The following is a 21,632-nucleotide window of genomic DNA, read 5'->3' as shown; positions in this document are numbered from 1 at the left end:
GCTCCTGCTTTCTGCTGGCCCGAGTGACTGAGGTGGATTTTCTTGCCTTTCACATTTTTAATTAATTCTGAACTTGCACTAATTTAAAGTGGATTAGTTGAATTCCATGATATCTACACCATCTAAATAGCTCCAGGCCCTCATTAAGAGTTAATGAGAAGATTAGTAGGAGTGAGGAGCAGGTGCTTGTGGCCCCGGCTCAGATCATTGTAAAACAAATGAATTGGGTTGAAAGCTCCGTTTTGTGGCTGCAGCACAAAAGCCTCAGCAGCGGCCCTGCGGCTCTGAACAGCTCTTTGTTCTGTCCCAGAGGTGACATTCCCACCCCTCTGGAAACAGCAGCTGGAGAGCTGAGACTGCCCGGGCTGGGGACTCAGAGGGGCCACCGCGGGGTCAGGTGTGCCCTTGGAACACCACCAGTCACAGGTGTGTGTGTGTGTGAAACTGTCCCAGGACAGGGAAAAGGCCAAATTACAGCATTTAACAGCAACAGGAGGTATGAAAATGTATTGTCCACCTTCCTAAACTGCAGAAGCCACATTAATTTATGTCATATATACATGATACATGTATAGAAAATCGATCCTGACTTCCTTAAGGCAAACACCAAATCATATATATATATTTGTGTGTGTGTATATGTTTGTCTTCCCACTGGGAAGCTCTTCCTAGGAACACAGAGGCATTTGGATACCTTTATTTTTATATATATCCACATATATATATGTATTTTACATATATATATATATATTATATGCACACACACACCTATACATATATATTGAAAAATATATTGAGAAAATTGCTTTCTGTATCTGACATCCCCAGAATGGTTTGGGTTGGAAAGGACCTTGAAGATCATCCCATCCCACCCTCTGCCATGGGCAGGGACACCTCCCACTATCCCAGGCTGCTCCAAGCCCTGTCCAACCTGGCCTGGAACACTTTTTCTGTCAGAAATCAACCCTAACAAGTCCCCGTTTCTCCAGAGGGTTCATGTTCCCTTCTCCCTGGGATTTAATGTTTTGGTTAATAGCTCTCCATCCCTGAGGAAGATCTCCAGCTCCTTCCCTCTGCTTCCCCTAAACTGGAAAAAAGGGAACTTTAGCACCTTAACACAGAGCTGTGGCTCCCCAAAGATTTGGCTGCTGTAGTTTTGTGTCTGAACCTGAAGAAAGTGAAATAAAAGATAATTCACCATCTGCCACTCTTTTAAATCCACAGTGAAGGACCCTCCTGCTAATTCCCACCTTTAGTTCAACCCTGAAAAGCAAACACTGAAACACCTACTGGCAGTTCAGCTACAGGAGACAGACATCAGGAAGCTTTAAATAAAGGGCTTAATAATAGATATGAGGAAAATTAATCTCTGAATCCCTGTGGATGTGACAGGCAGACGGATCAGAATGACTGCAAAAAGCATCAGGATGTGGTAACAGTATGAAAAAGCCTGGATTGGTGGCAAATCCTTAGTCATGAAGTAGTGACAGTCTCCCAGGACCCCTGGGACAGCAGCCCGGGCTGCACATGGAGCAGCCCACTGAGATGAATCAGCGCCTTCCATCTGTTCAGCCCTCCCCTTCCCCCGGGACCCAAAATAGAAAGGGATGGGAGGTTCCCACCCCTCTCCCCAGCAGCTCGTGGCTGGCAGTGTCTGAGCTCTGCAGCCATGTGGGAGCCGCGTGGAGGAACAGCCGGGATCGCATTTCCCAACAGCTCCAGAAGAATTCCTTTATGAAGAGTCACTTCATAGAACAAAACAAACCCTCTGCAACTGCAAAACCAGCTCTGCACTCTGGGCCTGAGGCTGAACACTGACACAGGAGAGAAGTCACTTCCTTTTTGCCAGCTGAAGATTTCCCAACTCCAGCATCACGCTTTTCATTTTGGATTTTTTTTCCATGAAGGATTTAGGCTGCTCCATCGCTGCTGGAGGTGGCAGGGGACAGGAGCAGGGACAGCAAAGTGCTGCTGAACACTGGTTCAGCACTCCAGGGCCCTCCCATCACATGGGAGCAGAGCATATTGGGCTGGACAGCCTCACCCTGTGTCCTGGCTCAGCTGAACAGCCCTGACTCACCGCAGGTACTTCCTCCTCAATCCTCACCCACATCTGTTCCAGAGGAGCTCTAATCCAGGCATGGATTTTCAAACCAGGTTTAACTCCCCTGACAGAGGCCAAAAGCTCCATGTGCTCCAGAGGGACCACCCTCAGGAGGCCTTCCCAGGAGCTGCAAGTCAGGGAAAAAGAGACACCCACAGTCTGCACTGTTTCACTCCTGCCTTCAGATCCACAGATCCTCAGGGAATCCCCCAGCACAGGCTGTCCCCTCTGAGGTGACAGAGGCCATTCCCAGCCCACCCAGCCATCTCCAAGTGCAAGGGGACAGCTGGATGTGCCCTGATCCCCAAAGCTTGAGCCCACCTGCTCCACATAAACACAGTCCAGTTGCAAGCTCAGATTTCCCAAACACACAAGTTTTTCTAAGAGCTTTGCAATGTCCTCAGTGCCCACAGTGCTCCCAAGGAGCCATCATTCCCTTCCCAGCTTTTATGCAACAAACAGTGGGAAATAAAGCAGATGCAGAACTGGGGCTGTGCTTTCACAACCTCAGCAGAAGAGTTAAAGCTGCACAAACCACCCTGACAATTCCCAACCTGGAAATTCAAAACACCAACCAAGTGTTTCCTTAGTTCACTCCAATGTTTTACAAGGCCTGAGGTGAACCCCTTAAGTCTTGATCCCATTATGGGCTGGGCTTTGGGCCTCAGTTTTCAAACACCAACACAATTTTTACCTCAAATAATTGTCTTACAGCAGCAACTACTCCTTCAACACGAGTTTGAAGATGCTTCTTCAACTTGAAATTAACCCATAACTCATTTAACAAGCAGCTTTTTAATGCTGGCTGAAAGAATTCAGCCTTGATGTGTGTCAGTTTGGCTGCTCTCTGCATTAACACACCATTATTTTATTAAGTAATCAGTACCCTGTTAAACTTTCACTTGCATAAAACAGTGGGATTTTTAGAACAGTCTTTTGTCTTCAATTGGCCCCAGAGTGTCATTCTCAAAATAATTCACTATACAATGAGGTTAGACACTGCTGAGCTCACTGCACAGTGCAGTTCCTAAAGCACTTTTCCACCATGAGATACACTGAGAACAAGGTGAGTTTTAGCAAACTTTTTCTTTACTAAAGTCTCTTGTTATAAATTACACAAATAACTTTATAAACAAATCCCCCCCGCTTGCATTTTGTTTAAAGTAATAACTTTATATCATACAAATAAAGAAATTTCAAGTATGAAAAGTGCATTATTGCAATAATACCTCTTTGCAAGTCCAAAAATCTTGGTTTTAGAATAAAACTGTAAAGTGTAAAAAAGGAGTAGAACAATCAGTGCCATCTATTCATTCAAGAAGTCCAACATCTTAAAAATGATGCTTAGTGTGTTGCAGAGGCAGATTTACATCTGAAAGCAACATGTAATTGAAAAGAAGCAAAGTGTGTTCATTGTTTTGCATTATAATTCTTTTTTTTTTTTCCCCTAGTTTTCTTCACCTTTCTTGGCAGGAATTCAGAATACAGACTTGTCCTCAGCTCTCATCCATTCTGTGCTGCTGCCACTTGCATGGTTCCAAGTTCTTCATCCTCCTCGTGCATCCTCTTTAAACTTCCTGCACAAGGGAAGAGGGAGGTTCATTCACAGGAAAACAGAATGTTTAAACACTGAATACTGAACTCAGCTTGCACAGCAACTGCAGCCAGGAGGGGCTTCTCACCTGTGCTCCCAGGTGGAACTGAGAGGGATCTCTCCAGCTGCAGTGGTGACATCATCTGGATGGTTAGTTTTGCTAGATAGATGGCTTCATATTCCTGAAAAAGGGTAGGAATGCTGTAACTAACTGGGCAGAATGCTTTGTAAGGATGAGGACAAAGAGCTCACCAGGATGCACTGGAGAGTCAGCAACAGGACAAGGGGGCACGATGGGCTCAAGCTCTGCCAGGGGAAATTGAAGTTGGAGATCAGGTAGAAATTCTTTGCAGAGAGAGAGTGCTCAGGCATTGGAATGGGCTGCCCAGAGAGGGGGTGGATTCCCCATCCCTGGAGGTTTTTCAACTGAGCTTGGCCGTGGCACTGAGTGCCATGATCTGGTAAAGGGACTGGAGTTGGACCAAGGGTTGGACTGGATGATCTCAGAGGTCTTTTCCAACCCAATCCATTCTATGATTCTGTGATTCTATGGACATGGCACTGAGTGAGAATCCACATCTTGATCCAACCCCACTGTGATCACCAGCCCAGGGCACTCTGGATCAAGGGTTGGACTTGATGATCTCAGAGGTCTCTTCCAACCCAACTGAGAAGAGCAACAAGGCTGGAGAAGGGACTGGAGCACAAGTGCTGTGGGGAGAGGCTGAGGGAGCTGGGGGTGTTTAGCCTGGAGAAGAGGAGGCTCAGAGGTGACCTCAGCACTGTCTGGAACTGCCTGAAGGGAAGTTCTGGCCAGGTGGGGGTTGGTCTCTTCTCCAGGCACTCAGCAATAGGACAAGGGGGCACGATGGGCTCAAGCTCTGCCAGGGGAAATTGAAGTTGGAGAGCAGAAAAAACTTCTTTGCAGAGAGAGTGCTCAGGCATTGGAATGGGCTGCCCAGAGAGGGGGTGGATTCCCCATCCCTGGAGTTTGACCATGGGTTGGACTTGATGATCTCAGAGGTCTTTTCCAACCCAATCCATTCTATGATTCTAAGAGAGCATTTTAAATTAAGTCACAGATTTTGGAGGAGGAGAATTTTTTGTTGCTTTGTTTTGAATGACAAAAACCATCAAGAAGACAGAGCTAAAGAAAACTTCAAGGATGACTTAAAACCATCATCCCCTTGCTGGCAGCTCTCGGGAACAGCAGAGACACTGCAAATCTCTGTCAACACAGTTTGCCCACCAGACTCTTGGATTATGACAAAGCAGCTCCAGGATTCTGCTCTTTGCTGTCTCAGGCTTGTGAATCTCCTCCTCTCTCAGTGCCAGGGTCAAGCAGCATCACTCAGGTGCCACAACATTCACTTGGCAGCTCCCTCAGCCACCAGCAAAGGTGTTTCAGAGCCTCTTAATCACCACACAAACCAGGGGGTTTATTTCTCCTCCACTCCTGGAATTGTTTTGTCCAAAGCTTCAGTCTCAGGGACTGAGGTGCCCACTCACCCTCCTGCCAAGCTGCAGCTCCTGACATTTAGTTAAGTAGAAATATCTGTCTGGCAGGAAGATGATTCATTAAATAGCTTTGGAGTTTTATGATCAGAAAAAAAAAGTCACCTGAAGTTGATGGACAAATCCAGCATTAGGATTAATACAGAATCTTCTTTCTTGGACATAAGTAAATGCATCCCTGAAAAAGAGGAGAGAGAAAACACTTCTGTGGAAATCAGACCATAAAAAAGTCTGTGGTTCGAGTCTTCCTTCAGATTTTCAGTTCTTAGGAACTACAGAACCTCTGAACTCTCCAAAGAACTGAAAAGGTTTGGAGAAAAGAGGAAGCAGCAGGTGTAAAATGCTCTTTGTCCACTCCAATCCTCAGCTGGATTTCCTGTTCCACACAGTGCTTGGAACAACCCCTGGGGCCTCTCCCAGGGTTTCCCATCCATGGATGGAGGCTGCTGTCCCATTTCATTACCAGCAGGTACCTCCTTCTTAAAAAAATAGGGATTTAAATACACCTGCAGTGAAGTGAAATGGAATAATCAGCCCCTTGTGAAGTCCTGGCTCTTCAGGCAGTTCCACCTGAGAGACTGAGTGAACACCCAACTGTTTGTGTTCCCCCAAGGGATTATCCACTTACACCCCTCAATTCAAGCACAGACTGCTGTTCTTACCTGTACTTCACCCCAAATGTCTCCATTATGTATGCAATAACTAAGGCAGCACTGAAAAGGAATAAACAGAGAGCAGTAAGATACATTTCCACTGTTTAAAAACACTCATGAGCAGGATGGAGGGTTTCCTACCTTCTAGAAATCCCTGCGTTTCCATGGACAAGAACTTTTCCTGAGAAGGAGAAAAAAACACCAACCCAAAACCATTCAAAGTTGTATAAATTGAAGAAAATTGTAGTTTTTCCCTGTTATGGAGAACTAGGAAGCAGCAAGAACATCCTAAGGATAACAGGTGGGTCTGAGTTCACTCTAGATCACTGACTGTGCCCTGTCCTGGGATACAGGAACAGGGATTGCTGCTCTTCCAAGGATTCTGAGGGACAGAATCTGCCCTCCAGGACCACAGTGCAGATTTAAGGTCCTGCATTAGGGAAGGGACATAAAAACCTCACTTTAAACTTTGGTTTAAAGTGAAAAAAACCCAAACCCAGATATATAAAGAGTTCATTTTCCAGCAGAGGAAAAAGGAAAGAACATTTTGCTCTGAATTTGTGTAAAAGAGTTCAAATCAACAATAAACCCCCAAATTTAAGTGAACCTCATACTTAAGACCCTCTAACCACTAAACTAGTTTGAAAGCTTTAAAAACATCTTAATAAATGAGGGAAAGAATTAATATGATTTTACCTCCACTTTGTAAACTTCCATCAATAAATTCTTTAGTCTGAAAAGAAAAAATAATTACAAGAGTCAAACTTTCACATTATTTTAAATGCAAGGAGCAGCAACATGTAAATTTGGTAGAATTTCTGTATCAGTCTTATAATGTACCTGTTTATACAGACTTAGACATCCCTTCAACTGGACATTTATATTCCTGTTGTACTTTTAACTATCCATAAAGTTGTCAGTGAAAAACTAATTTTTTTCTTGTGGAAGAAGGAACAAAATGCTTTTGCTCTGCTGCAAACTAACCTAAAATACCCAAACCCACAGCTCAAACCCAGGGTTTATTCTATAATTTCCAAACATCAGATGTCACTGGCACTGTTTAACTCAAAGTTACTCTTTAATTACTTTGTAGTAACAAGTTTCAGGTGCTGCAAAACCCACTTACACCACCCAGTTACTGTTTGAATGAGGTTTAGGATTTGATACAAGAGATGGGCTCAAAATATAAATTTCCCACAAATCCCCCATGATCCCGTTTCTTTGTTTTGAGGCCAGTCTTTTTTTATTTATTTCCCTTTTTTTTTTGAGACAATAACAAGACACAGCTCTCACAACTCTGCCTCTGCCTCCATACCCGTGAAAAGGAGTTAATTACACTGATTAAACTGTCAATAATTAGGTTACTTCAGAGCTGGCAGCACCTCCAGGTGCCTCAGGCTGAGTATCCCAGATTTGAAACTGGTGTCTGACAGTTCAGAAAACCCTCCCTGGGCAACCCCCATTCCCAATCCACACCCAAAGAAACACTCACCATAGGGAAAAACCGTATTATATTCTCCACTGGATTATCTGCAATATCCAAGACTAAATACCTGCAATCAGAAGAGCTGCCATGAGTCCAAAACACCAAGTTCCTGCCTCTGGTACAACCTCCCCCAGTTACTCACACCTGGAGGGTCATAGAATGGATTGGGTTGGAAAAGACCTCTGAGATCATCAAGTCCAACCCTTGGTCCCTTTACCAGATCATGGCACTCAGTGCCACGGCCAAGCTCACCTTAAAAACCTCCAGGGATGGGGAATCCACCCCCTCTCTGGGCAGCCCATTCCAATCCCTGAGCACTCTCTCTGCAAACAAGTTTTTTCTGCTCTCCAACTTCAATTTCCCCTGGCAGAGCTTGAGCCCATCGTCCCCCCTTGTCCTATTGCTGAGTGCCTGGGAGAAGAGACCAACCCCCACCTGGCCAGAACTTCCCTTCAGGCAGTTCCAGACAGTGCTGAGGTCACCTCTGAGCCTCCTCTTCTCCAGGCTAAACACCCCCAGCTCCCTCAGCCTCTCCCCATGGGACTTCCCTTCCTTCCCAGCACTTCCCTCCTGCCTCTGCTTCCTGCTCTGAGCTCCAGGAATTCCACAACTTAAGGAAAACTCTGGAGCTGTCACAGTGAGGAACCTTCTTCGACATAAAATCACCCCTCAAAACCAACAACCAAGCCTGAAGTTCCTGCAAACTGGTGGATAATTCTCATTTCAGGCTGAACAAATTCCATGGGTTGCATTTAAAGTCTTTCTGCACCTCAGCACATTCTCCAAATGGTTTTGACAAAGTGAAAACATTTGGAAAGAACACAGAGAGAGAGAAAAGAATCCAAATGGTTCCTCACCTAAATAACTGCTGGAAGTTTGGTTTGATGAAATTTGCTTCGATGTTTTGCCTTATGCAGATGACATGGGTTATTCCATGTTTCTGAAGGATAGGTAGCTGTGGGAGGAGAAAAATAATGTCATTTTACAGCTACAGATCCATCTATTACACAGCAATAAAAAGGAAAGGCAATACTTCATAAATATATATATAGTTAATAACATATATATAAAATACATATATTTTACTGTACACAAAAGGGATGTCTCAAGTCCTCAAGAAAAAGCAGAACTGGTTTTCTAGAATTTAGTGTGAAAATTGTTGCCTTTCAAAAAGGAAAAACATTCCTAAGAATGCCAAAGAGAACAGGCATTAAGGGAGGCATTCAAAGGACTTGTTTGTCTGCCCACCTTTCACTGGGCCTGAAACTGCAAGTCCCTACACAGGGTAGGAATTTTCAGCCAGCACTGGATTCTTGGAATGAGATGAAGAAAATAAGATCACTTAAAGCATGAGACAAGTTTGCAGAGCCAAATTGTGCCTTAGCAGAGCTTGACTCTATTGTAGATTTAATTTCCTTGTTCTGCTGTGTGAGTTCCCAGCTCTGATTTGTGCTGTAACACTTTACAGAGGAAATAAGTTGCCTGATCTCAAATGGTCTCAAACAGTTTAAATGTTCAAAGAACTATATTAAATTTTAACTGTAAGACTTAATTTTAATACAAATAGCTCAGACCATCCCATATTCCTTCTGCTCTGGAATCTTCCACGTCAAATTCCAGCCAAATTTACCCCTCTGTGGACACATCAGATCTCCACAGAAACAAACCAAAAATCACCACAGCAAAGACTCCCTGGGAGAGAATATTCTGAAAATCATACCTTGCTTTTCATAGCTGAAGAATATGGGCCTAAAAATAACCCAGGTAAAATTTCCTAGGGGGAAGAACAGACATTTAATACCAACTCAGAATGATCTGAAATAAAACATTTCCCTCCCCTCAGAGCTTGGCCATGGAAACAACTCGTTTACATTTTAGGGAGAGATGAGTTACCAAGTGTCATTTCTAACAGGACAAGGGGAAAAATGGGGTTTGGCAGGAGAAGAGAAACATGATCTTGGTGCAGGAGATCCTGTTTTGGAACTGGAACCAAGTCCTTCATTGGGACCGAGTTCCAGGTTGATTACAACACCTTCCCCAGCCCCAGATCAAGTGAAGGGAACTCGAACTCGGGATATAACCCTGTCCTGGAATTCCTTCCAAAGTGCCCTCATGGGAAGAGAAACACACATTGAAATTCTTCTACCTCTGTCCTAGTAGTGGGAAAACACTTTTTAGCCATTTACCTCCCCACCAATAAAGACATGTAGGTGTGTAGATCTCATCTGGTGCAAAAATTTGGCTGATACATGGCAGGAAAACCAGGAAAATTTTAATTGTTCATCCTCCTGGAGAACAATTCCAAGTAAATTTAAGTAGGAAGCAAAGCTCTGATACATTTTTAGAAACCATCTAAAAACATTCAGAAAGACAAAAGTGTAGTAAAAAAAAGGACAAAATTAATTTAATTTTTAGTACTTGCATGGAGATCCAAGCACACCTGCATTCCAAGCTGGCAAATCCTCACATTAATGAACTAATTAATTCTGTCTCCCATGGCACTCCACCTGTAAAGGCTGATTTTTACACCAGGTCTTTTTTTTCCCCTCACTGAATGCTCCATGTTTTTTGCCTCAAATGGTAAGTGAAAGTGTCATACCTGCATCTCTCTCCTCATGGGATAGGTCCAATCCTTAAAAAAAACAAAATAAAAAATAATTACATTTATACACAAAATATCCAGGCAGAGATCTGTACATGAGGAGGGAAAAAAAGATAAAAAAAGCTTTAGAACATTCTGTATTAGTCGCAGAAGCAAAAAAAAAATTCCTTTGCCTGGTACATTCCTGGAGCCACTGGAAAAACAGAAGATAAAAAGCAGAGCAGGGAACTCCCTTAAAATCCACACCTGCCTCACCCAATACACCCCAACTGCCTTCATGGGAATATTCAGGATCTGGCTTTAACAATTCCAGAAATGTGAGTTCAGGCCATTAAATGGAGCTCCACTTTTCCCCATCCCACAGGAAGGATCCAGACACAGCAAACACAAACCCTTCTGTTGGTGAATTCCCAGCTCCCAAACAATCCAGACCCTCATTCCCCCCTCAATCCCAGCTCTTCCCAATCATCAGAATGCCCAGAACAAATGCCAGGACTGACATTCCCACCCTTTGCTCCATTTTGGCACTGCCAAAACTGAACAGAAAAATGCTCAGGAAGACTCTTTTCCTGTATTTCCTTTTTTCAATTCCTGTCTTCCCTTCCCTCTATTCCCGTCCTCCCTTCTTCTCTATTCCCGTCCTCCCTTCCCTCTATTCCCGTCCTCCCTTCTTCTCTGTTCCCGTCCTCCCTTCTTCTCTGTTCCCGTCCTCCCTTCCCTCTATTCCCGTCCTCCCTTCTTCTCCATTCCCGTCCTCCCTTCTTCTCCATTCCCGTCCTCCCTTCTTCTCCATTCCCGTCCTCCCTTCTTCTCCATTCCCGTCCTCCCTTCTTCTCCATTCCCGTCCTCCCTTCTTCTCCATTCCCGTCCTCCCTTCTTCTCCATTCCCGTCCTCCCTTCTTCTCCATTCCCGTCCTCCCTTCTTCTCCATTCCCGTCCTCCCTTCTTCTCCATTCCCGTCCTCCCTTCTTCTCCATTCCCGTCCTCCCTTCTTCTCCATTCCCGTCCTCCCTTCTTCTCCATTCCCGTCCTCCCTTCTTCTCCATTCCCGTCCTCCCTTCTTCTCCATTCCCGTCCTCCCTTCTTCTCCATTCCCGTCCTCCCTTCTTCTCCATTCCCGTCCTCCCTTCTTCTCCATTCCCGTCCTCCCTTCTTCTCCATTCCCGTCCTCCCTTCTTCTCCATTCCCGTCCTCCCTTCTTCTCCATTCCCGTCCTCCCTTCTTCTCTATTCCCGTCCTCCCTTCTTCTCTATTCCCGTCCTCCCTTCTTCTCTATTCCCGTCCTCCCTTCTTCTCTATTCCCGTCCTCCCTTCTCTCTATTCCCGTCTTCCTTTCCCCCTATTCCCATCCTCCCTTCCCTCTATTCCCATCCTCCCTTCTCTCTATTCCCGTCTTCCCTTCCCTCTATTCCCATCCTGCCTTCCCCCTATTCCCCTCTTCCCTTCCCTTCAACTCCCACTGTCCTCTATTCTTTGACTCTCACATCCAAAGGATTTGTGGCCGAGATCCCAATTTCCAGCTGGAGATTAAAAAAAAAAGGGAATAGTCCCACAAATCTAATAATTGAATAAATTTACCTACAGAGCTTTGCTGTTTGATTCACACACAGCAGCAAAGAGAAAACTTGCCCTGTGTTATGTTCCAATGTCCTCCAAACTATGGGAGAGTGAAACCCTAAATATTCCAGCTGGGAAGTGATGTCAGGATTAACCCAAAAAACATCCCTTAAACCCTCCACTTGCACCAGGAGCATCAATTTCCCATTAAGCCTCTTTTTATTCCCACAATAAAAATCCAGTGGTTTCCTCAGACACCCCCCCAGTGCACAGGGAGGATTTTTTAGCTCTTGGTAGAGGAATTAGAAAGGATTTGAGTATCAGGAAAGTCAGTCTGGAAAATACTTGGATTGAATCTGGGACAGCTTTTCTGAGAAAGCAAACAAACATAAAACCACTCAAAGGAATCCTTTGGATACCACCTGAAGTGGTGGCACAAACAGGGAAATAAAATGCACTGAAAAGAGCTTTTCTAAAGACACAGAAATAGCTCAATTACTCCTGCATGTTCCAGCTGGAACAATCAAAGCTGCTGGAAGTAGGAAAAAAGATGATTTTTTTTCAGAACTGGATCCTTTGAAGGTTGACCTGAGAGTGTTCAGCACAACCCTGTTGTCTCACTGCATATAAAAAAGCATCATTCACTCCTCAAAAAGAAAAATAAAAAACTCCATTTTTGTCCAAGAACAAAAGCAACACTAAGAGCAATAAACTCTGGGAAGCTCAAACTGCACTCCAGGAATATACAAGCACTTAAGTGGGTTTATTACTCTGTCTGTGCAATTTAAAAGTCTTAATCTGGAGCATAATGAAAACACAAATTCATCACTCCTTTGGCTGAGGGGACTTAAAAACAAATGGGAAATATTCCTCCCAAATGCTTTAGAGGCAGGAATTGTTCATCCCAACAAACTGTGCAAAACAAGCAGGTGAGAACTGAGTCCAAAGGGAGCCAAACCCAAAAGGCAACACGTGTTCTGAACAAGACAAAAAAAAGTGTCAGTGCAGGCCCCAGACATTGGGCTTTGCTGTTCCCCAAAAAGATACAGTTTCCAATGGGATTTAGGCTGCAAAGAAATATCTGAAAGATGGTATTTAAAGAAAATATTTGATCTGAGGCAAGTACCCAAACTACTGAAAGAGCGACAGTGGTGATTGCTGACAGCCCTTCAAGGCTTTTAAAGCCAACAATGCAAGATTATTCAAATTATATGCAAAATTATGTAAAAAACCCAACCTATTAATGGAGAGTGAACCCCAGCAGAGGTTTCACTTTAAGGAATTCATTCATCAGCCCTGTTTTCCACACTGTCTGACAAACAGGAGCTGGAAGTTTCCCTTTTTAGCAGACCAAATGCAGGGATTTTGCAAAGAAAACAACTGCTGATGCCAGAGGTGGAGAGAGGAGCAGCATTCCTTGGAGCTGAGGGATTGGGAGGTTCTCCAGAACAAGTGGCAACTCGCTGGAAGACAAATTCATCAATACTTGCAAGACACTAAAGAGAAGGAATGCAAAAAACAACTCCCACAACTCCAAAGTTTCACAGAGGAGCCACTCACCTCTGACTTGTCTCCCCAAACTAGACTGGGACTCACTGATGGACAAGTGCAGGAGGTGCCTCAGCTGAAATATCTGCTGTGATTTGTGTTTGCACAAATGAAATGCCAGAGACCCTCAAAGCTCTTCAGCTCCTGCCCCAGAACGGGGAGACTGGCAAGAGAAAAGGGAATAAAGCACATCCCAGGCACTCAGCAATAGGACAAGGGGGCACGATGGGCTCAAGCTCTGCCAGGGGAAATTGGAGAGCAGAAAAAAATTCTTTCCATAGAGAGTAATCAGGCATTGGAATGGGCTGCCCAGAGAGATTGGCCATGCCATGATCTGGTAAAGGGACTGGAGTTGGACCAAGGGTTGGACTTGATGATCTCGGAGGTCTTTTCCAACCCAACTGATTCTGATTCCATGATTCTATGAAAACACCTCCTTCCCCATCCAAAATTGCAGATATCAATTCACAGGTAACACTTGTCCACATTACAAAGAGCTTCTTGGTATCCAATATCCAAACTACACCAGGAGCAGCTCTGCCAGAGTTATTTTGTCTGTATTTTGCCACAGCTACACCTGATATTCCTTAAAAGAGTTTAATAGCAAAAAAACACCATCTTATGGCAGAGTTTTTCCTGCAGGAGTGACCTTGATTAGGCTTTTAATTTAAAAATTCACAATGTGAATCATAGGATGGATTGGGTTGGAAAAGGTCTCTGAGATCATCAAGTCCAACCCTTGGTCCAACTCCAGTCCCTTTACCAGATCATGGCACTCAGTGCCACGGCCAAGCTCATCTTAAAAACCTCCAGGGATGGGGAATCCACCCCCTCTCTGGGCAGCCCATTCCAATGCCTGAGCACTCTCTCTGCAAAGAATTTGTTTCTGCTCTCCAACTTCAATTTCCCCTGGCAGAGCTTGAGCCCATCGTGCCCCCTTGTCCTATTGCTGAGTGCCTGGGAGAAGAGACCAACCCCCACCTGGCCAGAACTTCCCTTCAGGAATTCTATATTGTTTCACAGCCCTGGCACTGAGATCTCCACAAAAGCAAGCCTGGGGGTTTTAAGCACAGCCCCCAAGTCCCTCCTGCCATGTGCATGTGCCTCTCCAGCAGGAATGCAGGGACAGGGACACACGTGACAGGGCTTGGCTGGCCCTCACGGACAGTTTAACTCTGCAGACCCGGCTCATTTTCCCACATAAAAGGCACATCCCTGTCAGTCTCTGTCAAAGCTGAGCTTGGGCTGAAAGGCAATCCCAGCCTGCCCTTGCCTTGGGAGGGTTAAACTCCTGCTGCCTTGTAATTAGGAGAGTCTGCAAACCACAGACTGGCCCAGATGAAAGGGAGAAGTTCTCGAAGGTGCTGAAAAACACACCAGGAAAATAAACCCGATCAGTAGTTAAAGGAGAAGAACATCAGGAAGCTCCTTCCCTCAATTGAGTGTTGTGTTCAGTTCTGGGCCCCTCAGTTCAGGAAAGAGATTGAGGGGCTGGAGCGGGTCCAGAGAAGAGCAACGAGGCTGGAGAAGGGACTGGAGCACAAGTGCTGTGGGGAGAAGCTGAGGGAGCTGGGGGTGTTTAGCCTGGAGAAGAGGAGGCTCAGAGGTGACCTCAGCACTGTCTGGAACTGCCTGAAGGGAAGTTCTGGCCAGGTGGGGGTTGGTCTCTTCTCCCAGGCACTCAGCAATAGGACAAGGGGGCACGATGGGCTCAAGCTCTGCCAGGGGAAATTGAAGTTGGAGAGCAGAAAGAAATTCTTTGCAGAGAGAGTGCTCAGGCCTTGGAATGGGCTGCCCAGAGAGGGGGTGGATTCCCCATTCCTGGAGGTTTTGAAACTGAGCTTGGCCGTGGCACTGAGTGCCATGATCTGGTAAAGGGACTGGAGTTGGACCAAGGGTTGGACTTGATGATCTCGGAAGTCTTTTCCAACCCAATCCATTCTATGATTTTCACTGCTGCCTCTTACCTGCTCAGCATCACCCACCCCCTGAGTGACTCTCTCTCTGCCCAGACCATCGCACAAATACTTTGGAAAGCTGCTCCCAGGAAAACCTTCCTGCCCACTCCAGGTGACCCTTTTCCAACCCTCAGACAGCTCTTCTGTTGTTGATTTACAGCACCACTTCCCTGCCCACCCAGATTTCCCTTCCCATCACAATCCATCACAGCCAGGACTTCTTCTGCTTGATCAATACCTCAAAACTCCAGCGCTGTCAGAATCCTCCTGCCTGAACTTATTTCCCTGCCTGGTGGAATATTCCCAGGAGCTGGGACACTCCAGGTCTCTCCTCCAAACCTGCTACAACGTTGTGAAGTGGAAGCTGCAAGAACTGTTATGGCAGTGAGGGCACCACAATCCAACTTGCTGCAATTCCTTCACCAATCCTGGGAAAATCCTGGCTCTAACTTTGTGCCACTGCCCAGGAAATTCCAATCACTGTGCCAGTGCCACAACAGAGCACTCAGAGGGCTGGAGGGTGTCAATTTATCACCCCCAGCTTGGACTGTGGATGGATCCTGATCCCAAAGCTTTGTGTGGAATTCCCAGGAAGCTTTAAGTGTATTTCACACAATGAAATAATATCTTGGGCTTGAAAGAATTTTAGACAATACTCAGAAAAACTCTCCCAGCTGATACAGTGCAGCAAAAGGAGGGGAAGAGGGGATGTCATCATTACAAACCTACACAAAGATAAAACTAAATAGAGGCCTTTGTAAAATGGAACAAACACTGCCAAAAACCCCCTTGAAATACTAAAGTAAGAATAGAACATATTCATTTGGCATCCTTTAATAAGAAAGCAGAAGAGTTCAATGAAGTGCTGAAAACATATTCAGGAAAAATATTTGAGTGTTACTGAGCCCTGTCACATCTCTCACTGAAGGGTGAAACTCCAGGGCCTCAAAATGGGCTGCAAACAAGAGGGAAATGAACAGTTGTGTCTCCAGTTTCAGTCCTGCTTCCTGTTCTTGGACAGTCACATTCATTAAAAAAAGCTTTGAACCAAAATGGTTGGTTTTTTTTCATGCATACAGAATTACTTCAATTGGAAGGGACCTCCAACAATCTGACCATGCAGGGCTGTATTTTTCTTTTCCAGGCAGAACTCCTGGTGTAAGGATATAAAATACACAAAATTAAACCAAATTATTTTGTTCCCTCAAGGTGTGGGCATGGCATTAACACAACCAGAGCTTAAGGAGGTTAAGGAAGGCTTGGACTGCAAACCTGGCTAAAGGCTGGTTAAAGTGGCAGATAAAGGGTGAGGTGACATTCCCACCCTTATCCAGCTGTTTAATCTAAAGGAGACGATCCAGGGACTGAGGGAGTGTTTTACAGGGAATTCTGTGTATTTGTCAAAAGTACTTGGACAATGGGAGAGTCTCATCCTACAGAGATCTTTGCTACTGAAAATACAAAGGAATACAAAGGCAGGAAGGTGGAGAGGGACAAGAACAGCAGGGGGGAATGACAGAGGAAGGAAGAAGGGGACAACAGGAGAAGTTATTTTAGCAGAGGGGAACACAAGCCATGAAAAAGGGTAAAAGGATAAACCTAAAGGAAAAGTAGAAATGGAAAGGAGAAAGAAAACAATTCTTATTTGCCTCTTTCTGGAACCCTGATCCCAGAGACACCTCTGCTGGCTGTTCAAATCCCACCAGCACTGGCTGTTATTAGAGCACAAAGGTCAATAAAAAATAAACAATAAAGCAGAATTCTTCAGCTTCCAGGAAGGACAGAGCCAAGTGCTGAGAGTGCCACACTCATTCAGATTATCAGGATTGTTTATAAGGCTGCAAGAATGTCCTTTTCACGCCCCTCCTTTTTTAACCAGTGAGTTGTGCCACACTGAGGCAGATAATTCTCTTTATAGCCCTCATTTAGATAAAAAACCCTCAAATATCCTTTAACTCCCCAGTCCTACAAACTGCTCCATTGTGCCTGTGGATCCCTGAGCACTCCAAGAGGCTTCCCAGGGATCCAGGGCACAAATTAATCCCAAATGACAAACTGCTGCACTCCAAGCACTTTCTGACCCGTGCAAAGCAGTCTGAGAGTCCCACAGAGCTGGGACCAAAACCTGCCACCTGATTTACATCCCCCAGCACAGCACAGCATTTATTCCCAATTTTTTGGGCTCTGGTATGTGGGAAGGTAAAATAATTCCAATGAAACAGCTTCCTACTTATTTTAGAGAGTCTGCAGAGGAGGGGAATTGCTGTGTTTAAGGGGGTTGGTTGGAATTCCTATCAAAAGTCAGAGTAAAAAAGTTTGATCCATTTGTTCCACCTTTAGATGGGCTAGTTAAAAAAAGCAGTCAAAAAATACATCAGCATTTCAGACTAAATATAGCTGTCAAAAATGTAAATGTCTTTAAAAAAAACCCTCCATGTGCTAAAGAGAGCTCAGTTTTTATGCATAATAAAAAGGGAAATATGGCTGCTTAGTCAACAAGCTGCTAATTTAATTACAAAACCCGTGGAGAGTCCTAAAAAAATCCTAAATACATCACGAATAGGAGTTTGCTCAGTCTGCTTGCAAGCAAATATGCTAATTTTTAACAAAGAAATAAACTGGCAATTGCTAATGTGGTCCCATTATGTGTATCCTAGTTCTTTTTTTGTTTAAAATTTAATGGGAAAATAATTTCCATTAAATTCCTTACATTATTCCAGTCCTCAGTGAACATCTTTCAAGAAGTGGTGGATGTTTCAGTATTAAAAAGCCAACATGCATTAATTGTTATTAATCTGCATTAATGTGACTCTCTTTAAACAGGTTTTTAGCCACACATGGTTATATTGGGAGGAAAAAAAAAACCCCACAGGACTTTTAAATTTAAGAAAGTTTGAGATCTGATCTTGGGAAATGTGCCAATTTTAGAAAAAGATATAAAAATCTAAGCATAGAAGTGTTTCCATGCCACATGTGATGACTGTTACAAGACTCTGACATATTGATTATCACCAGCCTGGGGAAGAACACAGAGTTTACAGACATTCCTGGTGTATCCCAGAAAAGCTTGGCAAGAAGGATGAGTTTTGGGTTTTCAGGCATTTCCCAAGCTCTAAAAAGCACCAACAGCCAAGTGGCTCCAATATCCAGCAATCTGTAACACCACATATGGATTAGGGACAGGGCAAACAACATCCAGGCTGGAAAACTGACCTATTTATGCCGAGCACATCCCTGTCTGAGTCAATCCAGGCTGCTGCCACCCCTCACCATTTTCCATGTGCCAGGACAGAGTGTGAGGCTGTGCAGGCAGCCAGGTCACCCCAGTGATTTGGGTTTATTTTTCATTATTATTATTTAAGCTGTCCCATTGGTACCAGTGTCAGCAGGGAGGAGGGGACAGAGGGTGACAAAGGCACTCACTCCTGAGCAGCAGGAAGTCACCCAGGGATGGATTCCCTGTGTTCTCCCTCCTCCCCTTCCCAAGATCTGGAAATCAAATCTGCCAAGCCAGCACTCCACTACTCACCACCAACTTCCTGAACTACCATCAGGGATTACTCCTCATTAAGGGAGTAATTACTCCTCCTCCCTGCCATGCACAGGAGAGGATCTCTGGCTTTCCATGGGAAGCTGCACTTTGTGGGCAGAATGATTTGAGTTCCCTCACTTTGCTGTTCCAAAGCGTTTCCTTAAGGATTGGGTTGAAGACTTTATAACAAGTGGGCTCCACATGAGATTTGAAGATCTCCACTGGCTTTCCCTTTTCCCCAAATACTCCAACTATGTATCATTTTGTATTTAGGTCTTGTATTTAGAGCGAGTCTGACACAAAAGAAAGGTCTTGAAAAGGAATTAACTTTAGGTTTTTAAAACCAGTCTTTGAAATTCTCCACTATGTGAAGTTCTAACACACTATACATCATATTATTGAGAGAAAGACCATGAAAAAGAAAAGCTACTCTGAAGGGCACTGTATTATAATCTCAGTTTTCATCAGTGAAGCCTTGTTAGACTGTCAGTGACCACAGTTCTTATTTTTATTTTAACCACACACTCCTCTTTAGCCATTCTAGATACAAACATCGAGGATGAAAAGCCACCCAGCCTAATTTAGTTAACCATCCTCAGACATTACTGTGGGGAACATGATTAATTTCTTCAGAAAGAAAAGACATTTAAAAACGAATTATAAACCTCACAGGGTGGCAGATGATTTGCGTTGAGATACAAAGGGATTACAACTTTGTGAAAACAATCAGGATGACTCCTGAAGTTACAATGTTGACAATGAAAAAGAGTCACTTCCATATTTCAGGTAACTCACCACCACAACAACACTGAAGTGTGTTGTTAATATATAAATAAATGTGGATGTTTTTGAGATACACGGCAATTTGGAGATGTCTGAAGAGCCCAGACACTCTGCAGGCTGTGACATTTTGCACTGAATATTTGAGGGGACACACAAAAACACCACCAGCAGCACCCAGGAGCTCGGCCAAGCTCGGAAACCAGACACCGGCTCAGCCCGGGCACAAACCACCACCTGTCCCGCTCCCAACACCAGTCCTGGCGCTGGAACACCCCGAAAACACCTCCCCGAGGGAGGGATCGCTCCCAGGGGCACAGGGAGCAGGGGGGACACTCTGTCCATGCCAAGGGACAGGGAGACGCAGGGGGAAAACAGGCACAGTGGGACACGCTGGACACGGAGCAGGGGATGTAAAAACGAGGGGGCGCCGCTCTGGGAGGGTAAAAGCCCCGGGAGATGAGCCAAGAGGGGCTCAGCAACCTGGACGGGAGGCAGGGAAGGCACAGGGGCCCAGAGGGGCTGTCCCAGCCCGGGAGGAGTTCCAGGCCAGGCTGGACAGAGCAACCTGGGCAGGGAGAGATTTCCAGGCGGGGAAAGGCCAGAGGCGGCCGAGAGGGGTCTGGGGGAGCGGAGGATGGAGCAGGGGCAGGGTCGGGGCGGGGAAGGGGCAGGGGGAAGGGGCAGGGGGAAAGGGCAGGGGGAAAGGGCAGGGGGAAAGGGCAGGGACGGGGCGGGGAAGGGGCAGCGATAGGACAGGGACGGGGCAGGGGAAGGGGCAAGGGGAAGGGGCAGGCTGGGGATGGGAAGGGGCAAGGGGAAGGGGCAGGGTGGGGATGGCAAGGGGCAAGGGGAAGGGGCAGGGTGGGGATGGGAAGGGGCAAGGGGCAGGAACAAGGTCGGGGCAGGGGAAGGGGCAGGGTCGGGATAGGGACGGGATGGGGATGGGGTAGGAAAGAGACAGGAAAGAGACGGGCAGGGAAGGGGCAGGGAGGGCGGACTCTGCGCTGCCGAGGGTGTCCCCAGCACACGGAGGGACACATTCCCGCGCGGCCTGCGGCGGATCCCGGCGGGAATGCGGCGGGAATCCCTGCGGGAAGCAGCGCAGGGCCGGCCGAGCCGTGAGGGGAGCCCCCGGCGGGCGCTCCGGGGCTCGGGGCGGAACCGGCGCTCACCTCAGAGTCCTCTTTGGCCTGCGGCAGCGCGGGGAAGGCCGGCTTGGCGAGCTCCATGGCCGGGCGCTGTCCGGGCCGGGCAGGACCCGGGGCAGGGCGGCTATTTGGGCAGCAGCGCCGCGGGCTCCGGGCCGGCAGAGGCGGCGGGACACGGCGGGGGCGGCGGGGGCGCGCTCGGCCGCTCGCGCCAGGCCGCCATGCTGCTCCTCCTGCTGCTCCTCCTGCTCCCGCTGCCGGCCCGGCCCTCCTGCTGCTCCCTCCTCCTCTTCCTCCTCCTCCTGCTGCTGCTCCTCCTGCTGCTCCTCCTCCTCCCACTCCCACCGCCTCCCCCTCCGCCCCTCTCGGCCCGGCGCGGCCCCGCTCGGCCCCATTAACCCCCCGGGTTCCGGTAACGGCCCGTGCCCGCCATGAGCGGCCTCTCTGCGGGTGATGCCCCACAGGCGCACCCGGTGTGGGGCACGGAGGTGTTTCTGACTTCTGAGATTCCCCACTGTGTGTCTCAGTGATTGGCAGGGAAATGTGGGAGAAGTTCTGCTTTGAGAAGGATCTAGGATGATCTGAGACAGTTCCAGTGCCTAAAGGGGCTCCAGGAGAGCTGGAGAGGGACTTAATCGTAGAATCGATTGGGTTGGAAAAGACCTCCGAGATCATCAAGTCCAACCCTTGGTCCACTTCCAGTCCCTTTACCAGATCATGGCACTCAGTGCCATGGCCAAGCTCAGGTTAAAAACCTCCAGGGATGGGGAATCCACCCCCTCTCTGGGCAGCCCATTCCAATGCCTGAGCACTCTCTCTCTCTGCAAAGAATTTTTTTCAAAATCTCCAACTTCAATTTCCCCTGGCAGAGCTTGAGCCCATCGTGCCCCCTTGTCCTATTGCTGAGTGCCTGGGAGAAGAGACCAACCCCCACCTGGCCAGAACTTCCCTCTGGGACAAGAGATGGAGGGACAGGACACAGGGAATGACTTCCCTCTGCCAGAGGGCAGGGATAGATGGGATATTGGGAAGGAATTCCTGGCTGGGAGGGTGGGCAGGCCCTGACACAGGTTGCCCAGAGCTTTGGCTGCTCCATTCCTGGAAGTGTCCCAGGCCAGGTTGGACAGGGCTTGGAGCAACCTGGGAGAGTGG

The 21,632-nt window shown here is 46.6% G+C and overlaps 1 protein-coding gene across 1 annotated transcript; it reads right to left on the bottom strand.

The window, feature by feature from the left end:
- Positions 1-2,958: 2,958 nt before the first annotated feature.
- On the bottom strand, positions 2,959-20,777 carry STYX (serine/threonine/tyrosine interacting protein). The gene is made up of 11 exons (XM_071559333.1): positions 20,505-20,777; positions 9,952-9,984; positions 9,073-9,126; positions 8,210-8,307; positions 7,359-7,419; positions 6,563-6,599; positions 6,008-6,047; positions 5,876-5,926; positions 5,319-5,391; positions 3,787-3,880; positions 2,959-3,681 (listed from the first exon to the last, which is right to left on the bottom strand). The coding sequence occupies exons 1-11, from the start codon at positions 20,559-20,561 to the stop codon at positions 3,608-3,610; spliced, it is 672 nt and encodes a 223-aa protein (XP_071415434.1). The 5' UTR covers positions 20,562-20,777; the 3' UTR covers positions 2,959-3,607.
- Positions 20,778-21,632: the final 855 nt, after the last annotated feature.

Source organism: Pithys albifrons, chromosome 6 (genome assembly GCF_047495875.1).
Source record: "Pithys albifrons albifrons isolate INPA30051 chromosome 6, PitAlb_v1, whole genome shotgun sequence".
Taxonomy (NCBI): Eukaryota; Metazoa; Chordata; class Aves; order Passeriformes; family Thamnophilidae; genus Pithys; species Pithys albifrons.
This window is presented reverse-complemented; position numbering and strand designations above follow the sequence as displayed.